Genomic DNA, 20,472 nt, shown 5'->3' with positions numbered 1-20,472 from the left:
GATGCCAAAAATCATGATTATAACCCCTAGCAAAAAGTATGGAATCAGCCGTCTCAGTGAATGCTCATTCAGTTGTTTAAATTTGTAGAAACATAAAAGCAGATCACAGACATGACACAAAGCTAAAATCATTTCAAATGTCAACTTTCTGGCTTTATGAAACACTAAAAGAAATCAAGAAAAAAACGTGATAGTTAGTAACAGTTACATGTTTAGACCAAACAGAGGGGGGGAAATGTGGAAGCACTCAATTATGAGGAAAAAAAAAAGTCATGAAAAATAAATAGCTGTTGGTCATAAAGTAAATTTTGTAATTTTGCCTAAAGTAAGACTGTTGATTCATCACCACATTGACACATTCTGTCCAGTAAATGTCCTTATGTGAAATACAGTGGGCACATTCAATGCGATCAAAGGTGAGCCTGTCTCAGATGGTAAAGGAAATGTGAACAACTACCCTCTTGCCACTGCTTACACTTAGCAAATTGTATACACCTACAGTATCCATTTGCATTACAAAGCATTATTATTGCCTTTTACGAGGCAAAAAAAAAATGAAAGTGAAAATATTGACATGAACACATAATTAGTAAACACTGTAACTGTATTGGCTGAATTGGCATACGACCCCGAGGTGAATAGTTAGTTTGGCTTTTATTCAGCCATTTAGTCACTTTATTCATCAATTCCAATTTAACAACACATTTGCCCCGCGGGGTCCTTGTTCAGTGGATTGATATGCGACCATGTGATGGAAAGCGAGCGTGAGGGGAAAAAAAGAAACACTTGTTTCGTTCAACCTGAGAGCCCGCCGTGGCATCAGAGCCCCTCACTCGCTCCCCTCCGCCAGGCAGGCAGCCTCCGACTCCGACAGCTTCCGAGAAAAGCTCCAAGGAGGCGAGAGAAAATCAAGCATCGGTGATGGCGCCTACCAACTGCGGGCCGAGACCGCTGCTCTTGGGGCTCGCGTTGCTTCTTCTGATAGTCCTAACGGAACATGTCCGGTGTCTTAACGGCGACGAGGACCAGAACCAGGACACCGAATGTAAGACGAAGAGCGTCACCGTATCCGCACTGCCTTTTTTGAGGGAAAACGACTTGAGCATCATGCACAGCCCGTCGGCCTCCGAACCGAAGCTTCTCTTTTCCGTTCGAAACGATTTTCCAGGAGACGTCGTGGTAGTGGACGACTTAGAAAACACCGAGCTTCCATATTTCGTCCTAGGTAAGTTCCTGAAACATATTGTGTGTAGCTAATGGTGTGGATTGAACCCTCCGATGTAGCATCAGTCTTTTTAGCTTTGGCCCGCTAACAACTATAATTACAACCATTAAAAAAAGAAAACAACACACAGGACTACAGTAACACACATAATGTATAATCTAACGTAATTGTCTGCCATATGACACCTCGAATAGCTGTTAATGGTTCATAAAATCCTTAGTGTTACTAATAACAGCCGTGTACTAAATTTAAAATGATATAGCCCGCTAATATGAGTTACAGCCCCTTATTATCTCAGGGCAGATCAAAATGTTTTATTGTCATTCATTGTTCGTTTCCATTTGTAATTTATGTAGTTTATTGTTGACACGTTCACGTGTTTGTTTACCTCACACGCGCTTCAATAAGCTAGCGTTAGAGCAAATGTAAAGGGTTCCAGATTCGGGGGGAATACTTGACATTGTTCCACTTAATTCAATATTTATATTGGCATTCTTTGTTGTTTAAGTGAAGACTGGAACTGAAAGAAGAAAAGTTAGCTTGGCGAAAGTGTGCTGGTTGCTGTCCATGGTGCTGATGTGATTTGTGGTCCACAGCAGCTGCCTGTAGTGTTTGTCTCATGGTTATGTGTCATGCGTTCCACTTATATTTCGGTCGGAATATTTATGTAACAGTTAGTTCATTCAGCTCGTAGCATAAACAAAACTGCAATGTGTGTTTGGTTGAAAAAATCTAGATTGTACAAAGGCTTCTTGCCCAAGCATTTTATACTGTTGTAAAACTTGAATGATCCCCAACGCACAACTGAGTATGTGTGTAACATCTATACAAAATGTAGTAAACTTATTCTCAACACATGTGTGCACCAGAACCTCAAAATACAATGTAATAGTTAATAGTAACAATTGTCTGACAGAGCCAGCAAAAATCTGGGCACGTTTTATATGGGCACATATTAGTTACACATACTGCACTGTTCATCTCACAAATGTATGTGTCTTCCATCCATTATCCATACCGCCATCCTCACAAGGGTCGCGGGCGTGCTGGAGCCTATCCCAGCTGTCTTCGGGCAGTAGGCGGGGGACACCCTGAATTGGTTGCCAGGCAATCGCAGGGCACTCAGAGACAAACAAACATCCACACTCACACTCACACTCACACCTAGGGGCAATTTAGAGTGTCCAATCAACTTACCATGCTTGCTTTTGGAATGTGGGAGGAAACCGGAGTACCCGGAGAAAACCCACGCAGGCACAGGGGAACATGCAAACTCCAAGCAGGGAGGCCGGAGCCGGGATCGAACCCTCGACCTCTGAACTCTGAGGCAGATGTGCTAACCAGTCGACTGCCTGTATGTGTCTTACAAATGATAATTTAATAAGAAAACTAATTTAAAAGGCTTTAGAATCATATATTATAAATTTGAATTGCAAGAAACCATGTTACAAACCAGGGTTATTGTAGTTTTGAAATTTGAGCTATAGTTTTTATTTTGTTTTGAGTTTTTTAAAATTTAGGTAGTTTTAATTAGTTTTCAAGGCAGCTTTCTTAGTTTTTATTAGTTTTATTTTTTTCAAAACCACTTAAGATAGTTTTAGTATTAGTTTACATTTTTGAAATTGTTTTACTTGTGTGCAGGGTCACTAATAGTGTAGTGGTACACACGCCTGAGTTGTGTGTGGGCAACGTGGGATCGATTCCCACTCAGTGACGGTGTCTGTGTGTGCCCTGCGACTGGCTGGCCACCAGTTCGGGGTGTAGTCTGCCTTCGCCCGTTGACGGCTGGGATAGGCTCCAGCATCTCCCCGCGACCCTGTATAGGATAAGCGGTTTGGAAGATGACACATGACACTTGTGTGCAGGATTTCAAAAACACCATGGTAAGTACTGTGTAGTATAAATTCAACCAAAATATTTCAAACCATATTGATAATACAGGTTACTGTTTAACAGTCCACAGACCTTGAATTACAATACGTGCAGTACATAACACCTCTTTTAAAGTTAGATGCATGCATGCACCCTAAGGGTGCCTTGTTTGCCAAGTTGCCAACTTCTAAAGTGGATTTGTGGCTTGAATTGCTGTTGAGAAGTTTATTAAACCTGCGATTGGCTGGCAACCAGTTCAGGGTGTACCCTGCCTACTGCCTGATGGCAGCTGGGATAGGCTCCAGCACGCCCATGACCCTTATGAGGATACGCGGTTTGGATAATGGATGGATTGAAGTTTATTAAACCTGGCTGGTGTGAAGTGTGAAAAAGTGTGTCACAATTAAATGTTTCAGATCATCTAACAAATTTAAATATTAATAAAAGATAACACAAGTAAGCACAAAATGCTGTTTTTCAGGGAAGGTCTTTATTATTTAAGGAGAAAATAAATCCAAACCTACATGGCCCTGTGTCAAAAAGTGTTTTGCACAAGCTGTTCAAACATTAACTGTGCTTTATCATACCTGAGTTCAGTTTCTCCAGCCACACCCAGGCTTGATTACTGCCACATCTGTTCTCAAAATCAAGAAATCACTTAAATATTTAAGGCAGGTCCGCCTGACAAAGTGAAGTAGACCAAAAGATCCTCAAAAGCAAGATATCATGCCAAAATCAAAATTAATTGAGGAACAAATGAGCAAGAAAGTAATTGAGATCCATCCATCCTTCCATTATCGATACCGCTTATCCTCACAAGGGTCGCGGGGCGTGCTGGACCCTATCCCAGCTGTCTTCGGGCAGTAGGCAAGGGACACCCTGTAATTGATTGCCAGCCAATCGCAGGGCAAATTGAGATCTATTTGTCTGGTAAAGGTTATAAAACCATTTCTAAAGCTTTGGCATTCCAGCGAACCACAGAGAGAGTCATTAATCACAAATGGAAGAACACGGAACAGTGGTGAACCTTCCCAGGAGTGGCCGACCGACCAAAATTACCCCAAGAGCGCAGCGACGACTCATCAAGAGGTCACAAAAGACCCCACAACAACATCAGTGTTAAGATCAGTGTTCATGACTCCACCATAAGGATAAGGACTGGGCAAAAATGGCCTGTATGGCAGAGTTCCAAGACGAAAACCACTGCCACCTCAGAATGGCTGAAGAAAAAAAAAAAGAAGACTTTGGAATGGCCTAGTCAAAGTTCTGATCTGAATCCTATTGAGATGCTGTGGCATGACCGTAAAAAGGCAGCACATGCTCGAAAACCCTCCAATGTGGCTGAATTACAACAATTCTGCAAAGATGAGTGGGCCAAAATTCCCCTTACGCTTTGTAAGTTATCGCAAACGCTTGATTGCAGTTGTTGCTAGTAAAGGTGACCAAACCAGTTATTAGGTTTAGGGGGCAAACTTTTTCCATGTAGGTTTGGGGTTTGTTTTCCCTTTAATAATAAAAACTTCCATCCATCCATCCATTATCTGTACCGCTTCTCCTCACAAGGGTCGCGGGGCGTGCTGGAGCCTATCCCAGCTGTCTTTGGGCAGTAGGCGGGGGACACCCTGAACAGGTTGCCAGCCAATCGCAGGGCACACAGAGACAAACATCCGCACTCACAATCACACCTAGGGGCAATTTAGAGTATCCAATCAACTTACCATGCATGTTTTTGGAATGTGGGAGGAAACCGGAGTGCCCGGAGAAAACCCACGCAGGCACGGGGAGAACATGCAAACTCCACACAGGGAGGCCGGAGCCGGGATCGAACCCACGACCTCTGAACTGTGAGGCGGACGTGCTAACCAGTCGACCACCGTGCCGCCATAATAAAAACTTTAATTTACTAAAAAAACTAAAAAACTGCATTTTGTGTTTACTTGTGTTCTCTTTGGCTAATATTTAGATTAGTTTGATGATCTGAAACATTGAAGTGTAACAAACATTCAAAACAATAAGAAATCAGGAAGGGGCAAACACCATTTCACACCACTTCCTCTCTCTCTCTCTCTCTCTCTCTCTCTCTCTCTATCTCTCTCTCTCTCTCTCTCTCTCTCTCTCTCTCTCTCTCTCTCTCTCTCTCTCTCTCTCTATTATATATATATATATATATATATATATATATATATATATATATATATATATATATATATATATATATATATTAGGGGTGTAACGGTTCACAAGTCACGGTTCGGTACGCACCTCGGTATGGGGGTCACGGTTCGGTACGGGTTCGGTCCAGCAACACATCTCAAATGCATAAGACTATTTTTTTTTTGTTTAGTTTTAACAGAGAGCAAGTTGCAATTCAATTTGCTATAAAGCAAATAACCTTCCCTGTTATAAAAGCACAAAATAGAATAAAAATGTGCGCATTAGGGTTGTTCATCAATAATAATAATAATGATAATAATAATAATAATAATAATAATGATAATAATAATAATAATAATAATAATAATAATAATAATAATAATAATAATAATAATAATAATAATAATAATATTAGGGGCTCGACTGGTTAGCACGTCCGCCTCACAGTTCAGAGGTCGTGGGTTTGATCCCAGCTCCGGCCTACCTGAGTGGAGTTTGCATGTCCTCCCCGTGCCTGCGTGGGTTTTCTCCGGGTACTCCGGTTTCCTCCCACATTCCAAAAACATGCACGGTAAGTTGATTGGACTCTCTAAATTGCCCCTAGATGTGATTGTGAGTGCCGATGTTTGCCTCTGTGTGCCCTGCAATTGGCTGGCAACCAATTCAAGGTGTCCCCCGCCTACTCCTCAAGACAGCTGGGATAGGCTCCAGCATGCCCCCTTGTGAGGATAAGCGGTATCGATAATGGGTGGATGGATGGATGGAAATATTAAACACAGGAAAACACCCTTTTTTGTATGGAGAGAATGAGGTTGCAGATAAAGTCAGGTATCACTTGCTAACTAGTAACTTTTGACTTCATATTAAGAGTTACGGCGCAGCAGAGGACAGCTCATGCTCCACCAGGGCTCCTTTATATGCTAATATGCCAATATGCGCCCGGGATGGAACAATGTAACGGGACTCCAGCACGTATAATAAACGTTTGAAGCCCGGCTCCTCTACTAAAGCATATGGGCACATAGATGTTGCCATGTATGTGCCAATTGCTACTAATATCTTTGGCTCTGTCTGCATTCACATCTCCAGGCTGCTTAAAATTAGCGGGGATAAGTTGTTGATGTTGAGCGTTGAGCTTTCTTTTTTCGACACCCGGTAACCGTATCGGGGTGATACGGTCTTACATGTGTTAGCATGTTTGAAATGTTACCTGCAACATACAGCACGGAGGTCAAACAACGCCGACACAGTTCTTGTTCGCTCCACCGTTCATAGCCTGGCTCTCCAGCACCGCCGTACGAAAGCCGAAATGTTCCCGGCTGATATACACAATACACAATACAAACGGCTGATTTGTATAGTGCAGACGGCCCCTCTAACTCCATGCTTTCCCCTGCACTCACAATTTTTCCTCAACATTTGTTCTATTTCTTCTCCGAACAGCAAATATGGCGGTCGCTTGGTCTCAGGCATTGACTTTTTTTCCCCCATCAGACGTATTCGTCGTGTGACCGAACCATGAAGCCCGTACTGAGACGGTACGGGACAAATACAAAAACCATTACCTCCCTAATATATATATATATATATATATATATATATATATATATATATATATATATATATATATATATATATATATTCATTCATTCATTATCCATACCGCTTATCCTCACAAGGGTCGCGGGCGTGCTGGAGCCTATCCCAGCTGTCTTTGGGAAGTAGGCGGGGGACACCCTGAATTGGTTGCCAGCCAATCGCAGGGCACACAGAGACAAACATCCGCACTCACAATCACACCTAGGGGCAATTTAGAGAGTCCAATCAACTTACCATGCATGTTTTTGGAATGTGGGAGGAAACCGGAGTACCCGGAGGAAACCCACGCAGGCACGGGGAGAACATGCAAACTATATCCATCCATTATCTGTACCGCTTCTCCTCACAAGGGTCGCGGGGCGTGCTGGAGCCTATCCCAGCTGTCTTTGGGCAGTAGGCGGGGGACACCCTGAACTGGTTGCCAGCCAATCGCAGGGCACACAGAGACAAACATCCGCACTCACAATCACACCTAGGGGCAATTTAGAGTATCCAATCAACTTACCATGCATGTTTTTGGAATGTGGGAGGAAACCAGAGTGCCCGGAGAAAACCCACGCAGGCACGGGGAGAACATGCAAACTCCACACAGGGAGGCCGGAGCCGGGATCGAACCCACGACCTCTGAACTGTGAGGCGGACGTGCTAACCAGTCGACCACCGTGCCGCCATGCAAACTATATATATATGTATATATATATATATATATATATATATATATATATATATATATATATATATTCATTCATTCATTATCCATACCGCTTATCCTCACAAGGGTCGCGGGCGTGCTGGAGCCTATCCCAGCTGTCTTTGGGCAGTAGGCGGGGGACACCCTGAATTGGTTGCCAGCCAATCGCAGGGCACACAGAGACAAACATCCGCACTCACAATCACACCTAGGGGCAATTTAGAGAGTCCAATCAACTTACCATGCATGTTTTTGGAATGTGGGAGGAAACCGGAGTACCCGGAGGAAACCCACGCAGGCACGGGGAGAACATGCAAACTATATATATATGTATATATATATATATATATATATATATATATATATATATATATATATATATATATATATATATATATATATATATATATATATATATTTATATATATATATATATATATATATATATATATATATATATATATACATATATATATATATATATATATATATATATATATATATATATATATATATATATATATATATATATATATGAAGCAAAAAAAGGAAAAAAGGAAAGCACTTTTTACCTAGCGTCGCGTTTTGGTCTGAGTTAAATAACGGTGAGAGAGTCATTTGAACCAAAACCATGCACAAATTCGTCTTCTAAGAGTGACGTCATCCGTTGGCTCTTTTTAATTGGCTGCTGGTTGACAATGTCGCTTCTGTGCGACAGACATTAAGAGGACTACAACTCCCAGATGACTGTTTTACCCTTCTCTTTTGCTGACTAACGGCCGTACAGTGAAATCAAAATAAATACATTTAAAATCAACCCTAAAGGCTTGTGGATTAAATTAATTGCCAAATACGAAAATCAAGGACATTCTCGCTATAATTATAGTTTGTTTTATAAACATAAAATGTAGTTACAGTAAGTTTATGTCTTTTTAAAAGCATTTCCGTTTTTATTTTATTTAGTTTAAAAAAACATTTTTTCAGTTTTAGTTATTTCGTTAGTATTCTTTAACTAAAATAACCTTGGTTACAACAAATGATACATCCAACAACACACATCTGAGCATGTTTTTATGTTTATATCACAGCATATGATTTAGCAGTGTTTTGTTGTGCCAATATGTATAGACATTCGCTTATCCAGTTACTGTATAATAATTAGGGCTGCCAAGATTAGTTGACTAGTCACGACTACATCGATGATCAACAATAAATTTATCAGTCGATGAGTCATTTATTTATTTATTTATTTGACGATTTGTTTTTTCTCTCGAAACTGCCTCTGTTCCTGCTGGCCGTTTGCTTGTTTGTATTGTACATGGGCAGTAATGGTAACCCGGATCAGCTGTGATGTAAACAGAAGCACTATGGGTTATGCAGTGTCACGGTTAACTGGTGTTAGCAACAGAATCCAAAAGTTGGGGCGCATTTCACCCAATTTAAGCTGTAAGATAATAATGGTTAATACTTTGGTAAAATTTATAATGCACACACATTCAAAAAACATTTCTCGCGTTCGACTTGGGACCAGCCCACATACGTACTACCGGTTGACTGAGATCAACTGGTTGGGCACTCTTTCCCTAGACCAAACCAACTTCAAGCGCATCAGTTTTTGAACATAACATGGAATCATCAGGCATTATTGAGATTTGTTCAGTTCCTACAATTTATTCTATACAGCGTCTTGCATAATCTAATAGCAGCTAACCCTGGGATAATCACAGGGCACATGGCGTTAGACAGCTATTCCTGCTTGCATACACAGTCATCTTTTTGGAATTTGCGAGGAAGCACCATGAGAGAACCCACACAAGCACAGCGAGACCATACAAACTCTTCACAGAAACAACGGTGAGAAAGACTGTCTTGCTGTGAAGCAACTGCGCTAAAACACACTTCCACTGCGACTCCACTGTTGACAAGGTAAACATAAGTTTACAAAAACGTTTCAGTAGTGACCGTTTCGGTAGTGACGTTTTATGATAGTTGTTGACAATACTCAACAATGCTGGGCACAATGTGGCTACCACAGACAGTTTTGAGCATGTGTACAGAGATAGAAAACAGTACATTTTGCATTAAAATCAAAAGTGCTCATTTTATTGCCGAAATGAGGTGTTTGGTAGTGACGGTCCTTAAAACCACATGCTGATTGTCAGACTTTGGAGAGCACATAACTTAATAATGCTGCCAACTAATTACTCGCCATGTGCCCAGTAATGAACATGAAGGTAATGTCTCTTACTGGTGGAATTTCTGGGGATGTGGCTAAAACCGACCCCTGCCTACAGACAAATACTCTTTGTGTTTTGGTAGTGACATGGAAAGTTGGGAAAGTTTTTTTTACATAAAAAATTCTAATTTGAAAAAAATCTACAAAATCAATGTAAATATTTCACCATACATTTAAAAGCAACCAAAATGTTATATTAAAGTAAAGTATTTTTCCATCCATCCATTATCGATAACGCTTATCCTCACAAGGGTCGCGGGGCGTGCTGGAGCCTATCCCAGCTGTCTTCGGGCAGTAGGCGGGGGACACCCCGAATTGGTTGCCAGCCAATCACAGGACACACAGAGACAAACATCCACACTCACAATCAAACCTTGGGGCAATTTAGAGAGTCCAATCAACTTACCATGCATGTTTTTGGAATATGGGAGGAAACCAGAGTACCCGGAGAAAACCCACGCTGGCACGGGGAGAACATGCAAACTCCACACAGGGAGGCCGGGGCCGGGATCGAACCCACGCCCTCTGAACTGTGTGGCGGATGTGCTAACCAGTCGACCACGTGCCGCCTAAAGTATTTTTTAAATTGTCAAAAATCTTCTACATTTTTTTTCATGAATTGAAATTTAGGAGTTAGAGATTAGGACAGCCACCTCCCAATAGGAAGTGACATATAAAGGATGACTTTCTATACATTCAGTTTAATAGTATCTCAATTAATGCCTTGCGGTAAAATAGCTAAATATGCAAGGTCTGAACACTTAATTGTTTTTTAAAATTTGATTTTCATTGTGGGACAGCAATTTCAACCAATTCGGTAGAATGGCTCATATACAATAGACACCGGAAATTCAAAAACTGTTAGTCTCAGGTCGGATCAAAATTAATGTTGTTCCGATGCCATTTTTTGTCCCCGATACCGATTCCAATAACCAGCTGTGCGATATCGGCCGAAGCCGATACTGTACCGATACCAGACTTTAAAAAAAAAAAAAAAAAACAAGATGAATGTATGAGCATTTTTTTCTTGTAATTCTAAAGACCTGCATACTCACTTGGATGTAAAACCATTGCTATCATGGCTTGGTCAGACTTAAAAACCTTTGTGAAACAGGAAAAAAGACTAATACAGAGTTAATCCAGAACTTTATTGCCGACCTGGTATCGGTGACAATAAGTGGATAAACTCTTCTGAAACCTCAGCGTTTTGCCTCCCTAATGCCAAAATAGTGCAATAATCATGTAATTTACATGTATAACAGTAGTGCAACAAGAAGTAAAATTAAATCAAAATAGGAAATAATATACACGCGGTATCTTTGAGAGAGATTGTGTCGGATTAATTACAAAAGGTATAGGACATTAATATAAAAGTTTGTTTTGAGTATTAGTGACCCATCGCAACAACTTCCGCTCCCAAATGCACTTTCAAAAACAAAAACAAGCAGTAGAAAAATCCAACGAGTTCAACTCCAAAATCCAAAATTGAGCAGGGTTTGTTGTTGCGGTCCATTCCCCTTGTTCATGCTCGCTGCCGCCACTGCCGCAAGCTCTTGGTGCTTGTTCACATGTTTCGTCCTCAAATGTATTATCAGGTTCGTCGTATTGAACTTGGCCACTTTAGTTCCACCTCTTGCAACTTTTGCACCGCTAATTTTGCACTTAGCTGTTGTACTCGCTGGAGTTTCTATGGCGAAGTACAGTAGTTCCATATCGCCGCCGACATTATTTCTCCTGTACCTCACTATTTTTTTTTTTCTCTCAACATGAAAAAGTAGCCCAGCCATTGGTTAAGAGCGTCCGCTCTGGGCCAATAGCGAAGGCTAATACTGAACAATCACCACACACCAGTGTCGTGATAGAGCAAGATCCAAGGCACTGCCTTCAATGTAAATTGAGCAGGGTTTTTTGTTGCGGTCAATTCCACTTGTTAATGCTCGCTGCCGCAAACTCTTGGTGCTCGTTCACATGTTTCCTTCTCAAATGATGCATCAGGTTTAACGTATTGAACCTGGCCACTTTGGTTCCACCTCTTGCAACATTCGCTCTAGCTGGAGTTTCGATGTTGAAGTAGTTACATATTGCCGACATTATAGCGCCTGCACCCCACTGTCCCCCACCCCACACACACACATGAAAAAGCAGCAGGGAGCAAGATACAAAGCGCTGCACTCAACGTTCTTTACTAGTACAGCATTGAGAAATGGCATCGGCACGTTATTTGTAAGTACTCGTAGATACCGATACCAGTGTTTTAATATGGTATCGGGATACTTCCCGATACCGGTATCGGTATCGGAACAACACTAATCAAAATCCAAAGAATTGAAATGTGTCTTCAAACGGGTTTTAAAAATTGGCAGAGAAGGGGCTTGCCTAACATTCAATGGAAGGTCATTCCAAAGGGAAGGACCAGCAACAGAGAAGGCTCGATCGATCCCCACTGAGGCTCCGCTTTGTCCTCTGCACTTCAAGCAGTGCCTGGTGCGCAGACCTGAGGCTCCGGGAAGGTACGTAGGAGTGGAGGAGCTTGTTGAGGTATGTCGGGGCGAGGCCATTTAAAGACTTACAAATAAATAAAAGCATCTTAAATGGAGCCTAAAATGCACTGGGAGCCAGTGAAGGGAGGCCGGAATTGGTGTTATGTGCTCCCTCTTCCGAGCTCCAGTTAGGAGGCGAGCAGCAGCATTTTGGACCAACTGGGGACGTTTGAGAGAGAACTGGCCGACTCCAAAATAAAGTGCAATACAGTAATCTAGCAGATATGTAACAAAGGCATGGATTACTGTTTCTAAGTGCTGATAAGAAAGGAGGGGTTTACCTCAGCCAGCTGTCTAAGATGAAAACTGCTGGACCCTACAACAGCATTGAATTGCTGGTCCAATTTAAGATCACTGTCCAATTTAAAACCCAACTTTGAGACTGTTGGCTTTAGATATGATGCACGGTGGGGTGTAGAAGAGCCACCTGGACCAAACACCATAACTTCTGTTTTCTTTTCATTGAAATTTAAGACATTTAGTGGCATCCAGGCTTTGATGTCCTCTAGACAGGACAAAAGTGGTCTTAAGGAGAAAGTGTCTTTTTTGCTCAGTGGGACCTAGATTTGACAGTTACCCGCATAGCAGTTTAAGGAAATGCTGTGTTTTCGAAGCATGGAACCCAGGGGCAGCAAATACAACAAGAACAGCAAGTGCCTCAAAATAGAACCCTGTAGAACACCATATGATAGAGGGGCACAGCGGGACTCAGAGGAACCTAGGCTAACAGAAAACGTCCTGCCAAATAGGATCCAAACCACTCTAGAGTGCTTCCACTAATGCCCACTTGGTGTTGCAAACAAGCCAAAAGAATACCGCGATCCACCGTATTGAGTACTGCAGTCAAATTCAACAAAATAAGACATACATAGTCTACAGCGTCATTTGCCAGGAGGATATAATTAAAAACACGTAACAGGGCTGACTCTATGCACACATCATCTTGAAGCCTGACTGGAAAACCTCGATGACATTGCATTCACCCAAGAAATATTCTACCTGTGAGTGCACCACTTTTTTCCAGAATTTTAGAAATAAAAAGGCAGCTTGGAAATGAGTCTAAAATTTGACAGCACACCTTGATCAAGGCCAGGTTTCTTAAGCAGGGGTAACACTACAGCATGTTTAAAATGTTGGGGGACTACACCAGAAAACAGGCTGCTGTTGATAATGGCCAAAACCGATTCACCAATACTCGATAGAATCTCCTTAAAGATGTGAGGAGGAACGGATTCATAAGGGGAGCCAGATGGCTTAATATGTCAAACCACATCCTCCAAAAATGCAAAGGAAACCGTCTCAAAGGAATCGAACACTGTGGAACAAGGAACTTGGACAGAGGGGTCAAATGTGGCGTTCAAAACAAGAGCCCTAGCTGTAGCAACCTTGTCAACGAAAAACTGCAATAATCTATCGCACATTTCAGGGACGAGTTCTTGAGAATAGGCTTCCGGGGTTTCAGTTCAGAATCAATTGTTTTAAATAGAGCACTTGGATCATGGCGATTTGCCTGAATCAGACTTGACAAATGCTCCTTCACCTTTCTTTCGTAACGACGCCAGCAGTCCTGTAGGATTTGATAAGAGACCCGCAGCCGGTCTCTTTTCCACCTGCGTTCAGCTCTGCAGTATTCCTGTTTAGCTGCATGAGTACTCTCATTAAATCATGGCTCCCGTCTAACTTTTAGATGCATATTTTTTTAATAGAGCCACAGATTCCAAAATGTTAAGGCAGGATGAACGGAACCAAGTGCTGAGTTCCTCTGTGTTTGAAGAGGGAATACAAAGCCGATCAAAGGCATCAGAGAAGTGACTAGTGACTAGTTAAAAACTTGTCTCCTGCGCTCACTAGCAGTAGCTCTGACAGCACTGGAAAACACTACATCAAAGAGCATAGTCATGCTCAGAAAGCACATTGTCCAGTACTTACAAATTTGAGATCGATATACCAAAAGTAATTGGCTGGCAACCTATTAAAGGTGTCCCCCTCCATTGCCCGAAGACTGGCGGGATAGGCTCCAGCACTCCCCACGACCCTTGTGAGGATAAGCGGTATAGATAATGGATGGATGGATATACCAAAAGTAAGGACAATGTCCAAAGTCTGTCCTTGCTTGTGAGTGGAGCCAGACACGCACTACACCAAATTGAAAGACTCAATGAGTCTTAAGAAGTCCTTTGCAAATCGTTTTTCAGGACAGCACACATGAATATCCCCCATAAACAGGATACGATCATATAGCAGCATGATTTTGGCAACAAGATTTGAAAAGTCATTCAGAAACTCCTTGCTGTGTTTGGGAGGATGGTAGATGACAGCGCAGAGCACAGGGATGGCACTGGCAACTTCAAAGAAAGTGCCCTCAAAGCTGGTGAACGATGTGGCGAATATACACAGTTTACATTTAAAATTGTTTTTAAAAACAGTCACCGTTCCTCCACCACGACGTGACGTTCTCGGAGCATCCAAGTAAGATCATGCAGGCGGTAAAAGTCCAAGCATCACACTGCACTCACCGGCACCAGTGCAAGTCTCCATCAGGCAGAGGAAATCCAAGTCATTGGAAACAAATAGCTGCCTCAGGATAAACGATTTGTTCATCAACGACCGGCCTTTCAACAATGCTATCCTTGTGGGAGCAGCAGCAGGTGCACATCACCTCCGATCGGCGAGCCCTGGGAAGTTCCTTGAGAAGCTGGTGATCCACGCCACATCCAAGGATGCGTGGACAGCAGCACAGCCGATGCTCCTCTCAGCAACAGCTTAGCAGAAGCTCCTCTGCGCAACCAACGATGGGTAGCAAGCAGGAGCCAGCGGGGTTCCGAGCGCGCCACAGCGGAGTACATCCGTGCATCCGGGAGCGAGCAGGAGACGAAGCATGCACCAACTCCCTTTTCAGCCTCGCCAGCTGGCCAACATGTTTGCCACGGCGCCGCTTCCACCGTGATGGGAGCGCGTGCACACGGAAAAGGTCCGCCACGATGTCAGCAGGCAACATCCTCTCCCAGCCATGCTTAAACGCACCCGAACCTCCAACGCCGCACTGCAAGTCCAACAAAGACTGGCGATCATACACCAGCAGAGTCCTTGAATGAAGCACCAATCACTAAAAACTAGGGATTTAACGATTTATCGAAAATCGATTTTCTATCGATATAAATGCTTAAAATATGCATCGATGTAAACAAAAGGATCGATTCGCAATGCCATATTAACTACAGCCGCTCCCTCATATCCTGCCTGTCTGCAACACACATGTGCAGTCGTGGTAATCCGGGTCATCCATGATGTAAACAGAAGCATTGTGGGTAATAGTGTCATGTCTACCCGAGTGAAAGTTAACAGCAGAATCCGAAAGTCCGGGCGCACGTCACAAAATTATTTAAAACGATGTAAATCTCCCTTTCACAGCAGCTCGGCAGTGATAAATGAGTTTTATCTAAAAAGGAACCACGTTGTGGCTGATGCCCGATTTCTAGCTAGTTAGCACACACAGGCTACCGTCTGCGTCTGAACGCCGCACGCGTGTCCAGTTGTGGTATGCTAACATTTTGTAGCGTTTACTATGGACTATTGAGGCATTAGTCAGCAAAGTCACGTTTATTAAAAACCAAAACAATAGTTATTTAATACCTATAATCCCACGGTTGAAATCAAATGCAAGGAGAGGATGTCAACATGCGCTGCCTCACGGTCACAGTGATTGTACGTACTGAGTGTTGCGTTTAAGAACTCGGAAATACCCCCACTCAAAGTTAACACAACATGGCTTATTTTCCACAAATCCTTAATGGCAACACCTAACAATAAAAGATATAACATACCTAGGTCGTTAGAATGTACCAATGTAGATTGCTAAAAAAAATTGTGCTCCTCCTAATCTTGAAAGTGTTTTTTTTTCCATTCCAGGTGCATACCACATTTTCAATGTGTAGATTAAATTATGCATATTAGAGAAGCAAAACAAAACGTTTTGGAATAACATTAAATAAAAACAAAATTAAAAACCACTACAAGTGTTTAGTTTAGTTTTATTTAGCACACTGCGTTTCCCGAATTTTACTCATTTGATTTCACTCCCCTCTACATTTAAAAAAAAGGATCAGTGCCCAAATAAGCGAAATATGTTTTCAAGTATTTTTTTATTTTTGTAATTATAGGTATTTTCATAGTGTTAGTGCAACTCTGCACTACTATTAGTGATTAGTCGACTAGTAAAATAATAATTTGTAGCAGCCCTACTTGACAAGCTTGCGCCAAACATCATCAGATATTGCGTTTGCGCACATTTGCGTTTGCGAATGGCTGCAGCACCACACTGGCGCACAGAGACAAGCATGGTCTAGATTCAAAGAAATCCTCTTTATTGATCTCGTAAAAGCTACAAACATAAGAGCCAGTGAAATAAATTTAAGAATTTCAATCAAACATGTTAAATTTATGAAGTGGCCAATTCGTCCAAAAGCTAAAGAGCTGCAATTGAAGATTATCCATAATTATTATCCAGCTGCTGAGACTTTACGTAAGAGATTTGGGTTTGATGTGGAGCCACGTGTTTTTTGTCATACAAACAATCAGACTAGTGAACATCTTTTTTACTCATGTCGAGTAGTCAAACTGTTTTGGAAATATTTGTTTGTTGGCTAAAAAAACATCATAAATATCACTCGCTTTAAAAAAGAAACAAAATTATTTTAATCAAAGATGAGTCCCCTCCGTGGTCAAATTTGATAAATATAATAATTATACTAGATAAATACCATATTCAGTCCAGCAAATGGAGAAATAAGTTCCTGTCACTAAAATGTTTCAAAAATTAGTTAAACAAATATTTCCAATCTTTAATCCTAATTGTATAAAGACATGAAAGGATAAATTGTTTGGTGGAAACTGCAACACAATATAATTTGTTTGAATGTTTATTTTTGTGTTTTATTTTGTGCTACCGCTGACTAAATTAAGTGTTGTAGTTTTCTCTTATTGTCATGTCATGTCATCTTCCACACCGCTTATCCTGTACATGGTCGAGGGGAGGTGCTGGAGCCTGTCCCAGCAGACAATGGGCGAAAGGCAGACTACACCCTGAACTGGTTGCCAACCAGTGGCAGGGCACACAGACACCGTCACTGAGCGGGAACCGATCCCACGCTGACCGCACACAACTCAGGCGTGTGTACCACTACCTACACCATCAGCGACTTACTATTATTGTGCCAAATTAAAAAAAAAAAAAAGATACAAGATGTGTCAATATGGCTGAAGTCATTTTGATCTGTTTGTTTCTTCAACTTATTTTTATTTTTGCCAGGCTGTGTTTGTGAACAACAAAGTCTAATGGCCGCTGTAGATAACGTTATTTAGTCTAGTGAATGCTGGCCTCCCCAAAACAAATGGTCCGTGAAGAGTAGTTTGCCTTTCATACCTGAGGGCTACCACTTCCCCCCACTTTGCAATGCTAGATATCACCCCACAACCCCCCACCCCCACCGATCCCCCTACTCCCCCACCCCGCCATACTCCCTGCTGCTTTGGCAGGTAATGGCCAATTTACAAACAAAAAAGGTCGCTAATTCTAGCCAGCAGAGTTGCTACATAAGAATCTGGGTGATATTTGACCGCTTTCTGGGCATTTCAAGGAGTTGTAAAAAATCCAGGATTTTCTAGTGTTATTAAACACTTAAATCAATTTTTGCAAAAGGCATTTTTGAAAAAGCCATGCAAATGTTCTTTTTCTGTTTCTACTGTATCAAGACAAATGTCTTCTGAAGAATGCTATATGTTTTTCTTTTCGAGAATGTATGTGAATAAAAGACGTTAAAAAAACACAAGCATGCTAGCCATTTTGAAAAAATCGAATCGAATCGAAAATCGGATAACTGAAAATTGAAATCAAATCAAATCGGGGCTTGAGTGAATTGTTACATACCTACTAAAAAGAGTAAAATAAGTTCGTGGTTGACCTAATCATTAAATGCTGATTAGGAAAGGAGGAAATAAGAAGAGGAACAACGAGATTATTCATTTTGTGAGTGAATACTTTGACAGAAATTCTGCAGACATTCAGCACTGTGAATTTGAGAAATGACAGAAGGCCAGGGATTTGTGATTGAGGACTCACCTGTGGCAATGCGAGTGTCGAGGTTGACCAAGTCAGCGAGCTAAGGTGAGGCTTTGACATGCAGGCTTTGAAGGGGTGGAAGAGATGTCTTTGGAGCCAGTGGAATTGAATTATTTGTTGCCAGGAGTCAGTGTGGTGGATGGACCTCGAATTACCTCTTTAGGTCATTGTTTTGTACCCTGAACAACAATCATTTGTTGTAATTCTGGGTAGAGGTCATAAAGTAAGTGGTTCGCTGCCACTGGGTCCATGCCTAGAAATATTTTTGATGTTGATAATACAACCGAAGGGTGTAATTTAGTCCTTGTAACACCAAGTACAGCCCAGAATTACACCAATGTTGCAGATCAGTCTTGTTTTACCCAATTGATTCAATTTAATTGAATGTATCTGATCCTATTCTGAATCTTTTAGAGCCATTGAAAAACCATAATTGTCAAAATCTTTATCTATCTTTTTTGTTATAAAATTATATTTTGGTTTATTGGGCGCTAGTTGAGATTTTGGCAATTTAGTACATTTTTATAATATTTTCACTTTTTTTTTTTTACATATTGAATCAGAACTTAGATTATATGAAAAAAATAAAGCTCTTTGTCATTGCTAAGGGCTAGAGGGCAGAGATAAGTGTGATGGATATAGCAGCTCAAGTTTTTACCTCGTAATGCTGAAATCCAGTCTTTTCCAATTCTGCATACGGTTGCATAAAATTTGCAACCCCAATGCTTTGGATATGAGTTTGGCCATTTCTGCATTTAAAGCCTTTTTTGTAATATGTTGCAGCAAGAGAAAAAAAAAATGCTTGCTAATGCTGGTCAATGGTTCATCATATTGAAGGTATTATTGTCAGTGTAAGCTACATTGTACACATACAAAAACAACAACAACAACACTCATTTTTCACATCAAAAAGATCTCAACTGGTGGATTAAAAGCAAATGTAATCCATAAAGTCAAATTTGGCTTCCCATATAAATGCCCACTTAGCTTGTGCATGAATAAATTCTGCTTTATGTGTTAGCAGCCTCTCATCGCACTGACCGAAACCATAACATCACATTTCATAAGGTATTTGAAGGGGTTTTGAACTGATTTTATAACATCTAAATTGTAGTTAACACCTAAAACTGCACAATCTGGCTTGCAGTTAAACTGAAAAAAAGTTTATCTGTAGCACACTGAGGACTGAATTCCCAAAGAATGAACTGTGACCGCCGATTTCGCCTACAGTTGCACTTCATGTGCAGCGGCAGTTTGTACCGGCTTAATATCTTATGCACAAAGGATGTGAGAGGGTACGTAATGTTAGGACATGTCTTATACATGACAGGGAGTTGGTCAGATGTCGCTGGTCACAGTGTATCCCCTCATGCAAAATGACACCCCTCCCGACAATTTTACATTCATTTTTACGTATAGGAGACACAGCGGAGGCGCTGCAGTCATGTTTTTTTTTTAAAGGTGTATTTTTATTATGCTATTGATGGTGATGATGATGATTATTATTGAGTAACTATTATAGTAGTTACAGTTGAATAGCTGCGGACGTTTTAACTTCCAAACAGTCCTCAATATAAGCCTCTTAAGAGTTGGTATGTATTTACTATCTATTCTCATTTTGTGAATCTGGCCCCTATGAATGAAGACAACGTTCTTCCAAAGTGGCCTTCATAAGATATCATTTGGGCCATAACTCTATACCCATCCCCTTAACCTAAATCTCATTGTTGATTGACACACTCACATGGTCACCCAAAAGTGTGCAACCAAACTACTAAGCTCTCCAATTGAACACAGGTTTAAAACACATATAATATATGGTAGGGTTGGTTGTTTATAAAAAAAAACCATACAATTATTTTGATTAATTTTGAAATCATCATTAATAAAATCATTATTCTTTGATTTCAAAACGTATTTATTCAACTACTAAAACTCCAACTACTCAAAACTACCATTATAGCCCCATGGCCATTCATTCCTGCACATTTTTGTCGAGTGCAAAATTACCTTGTAAATAACATGTGAAATTCAAGC

At 41.1% G+C, this 20,472-nt stretch overlaps 1 protein-coding gene across 7 annotated transcripts in view; it reads left to right on the top strand.

Annotated features, from left to right (window-relative positions):
* The first annotated feature begins 610 nt into the window (after positions 1–610).
* astn1 (astrotactin 1) overlaps positions 611–20,472 on the top strand; it is a 454,796-nt gene continuing 434,934 nt past the window's right edge. For 6 of the 7 annotated variants that reach the window (XM_086042247.1, XM_086042246.1, XM_086042249.1 and 3 more), the window contains exon 1: positions 612–1,225. In XM_086042247.1, coding sequence (XP_085898373.1) covers positions 922–1,225 — 304 coding nt within the window. In that variant the 5' untranslated portion in view covers positions 612–921. Of the gene's footprint in view, positions 1,226–20,472 lie in introns of all 7 variants that reach the window. The other variant, XM_086042243.1, reaches the window with a different exon arrangement.

The sequence above is a fragment of the Filicampus tigris genome, chromosome 10 (genome assembly GCF_054856515.1).
Source record: "Filicampus tigris isolate MCC_2025a chromosome 10, RoL_Ftig_1.0, whole genome shotgun sequence".
Taxonomy (NCBI): Eukaryota; Metazoa; Chordata; class Actinopteri; order Syngnathiformes; family Syngnathidae; genus Filicampus; species Filicampus tigris.
Note: the sequence above shows the minus strand (reverse complement) of the source record. Positions and strands in the feature narration are given on the sequence as shown.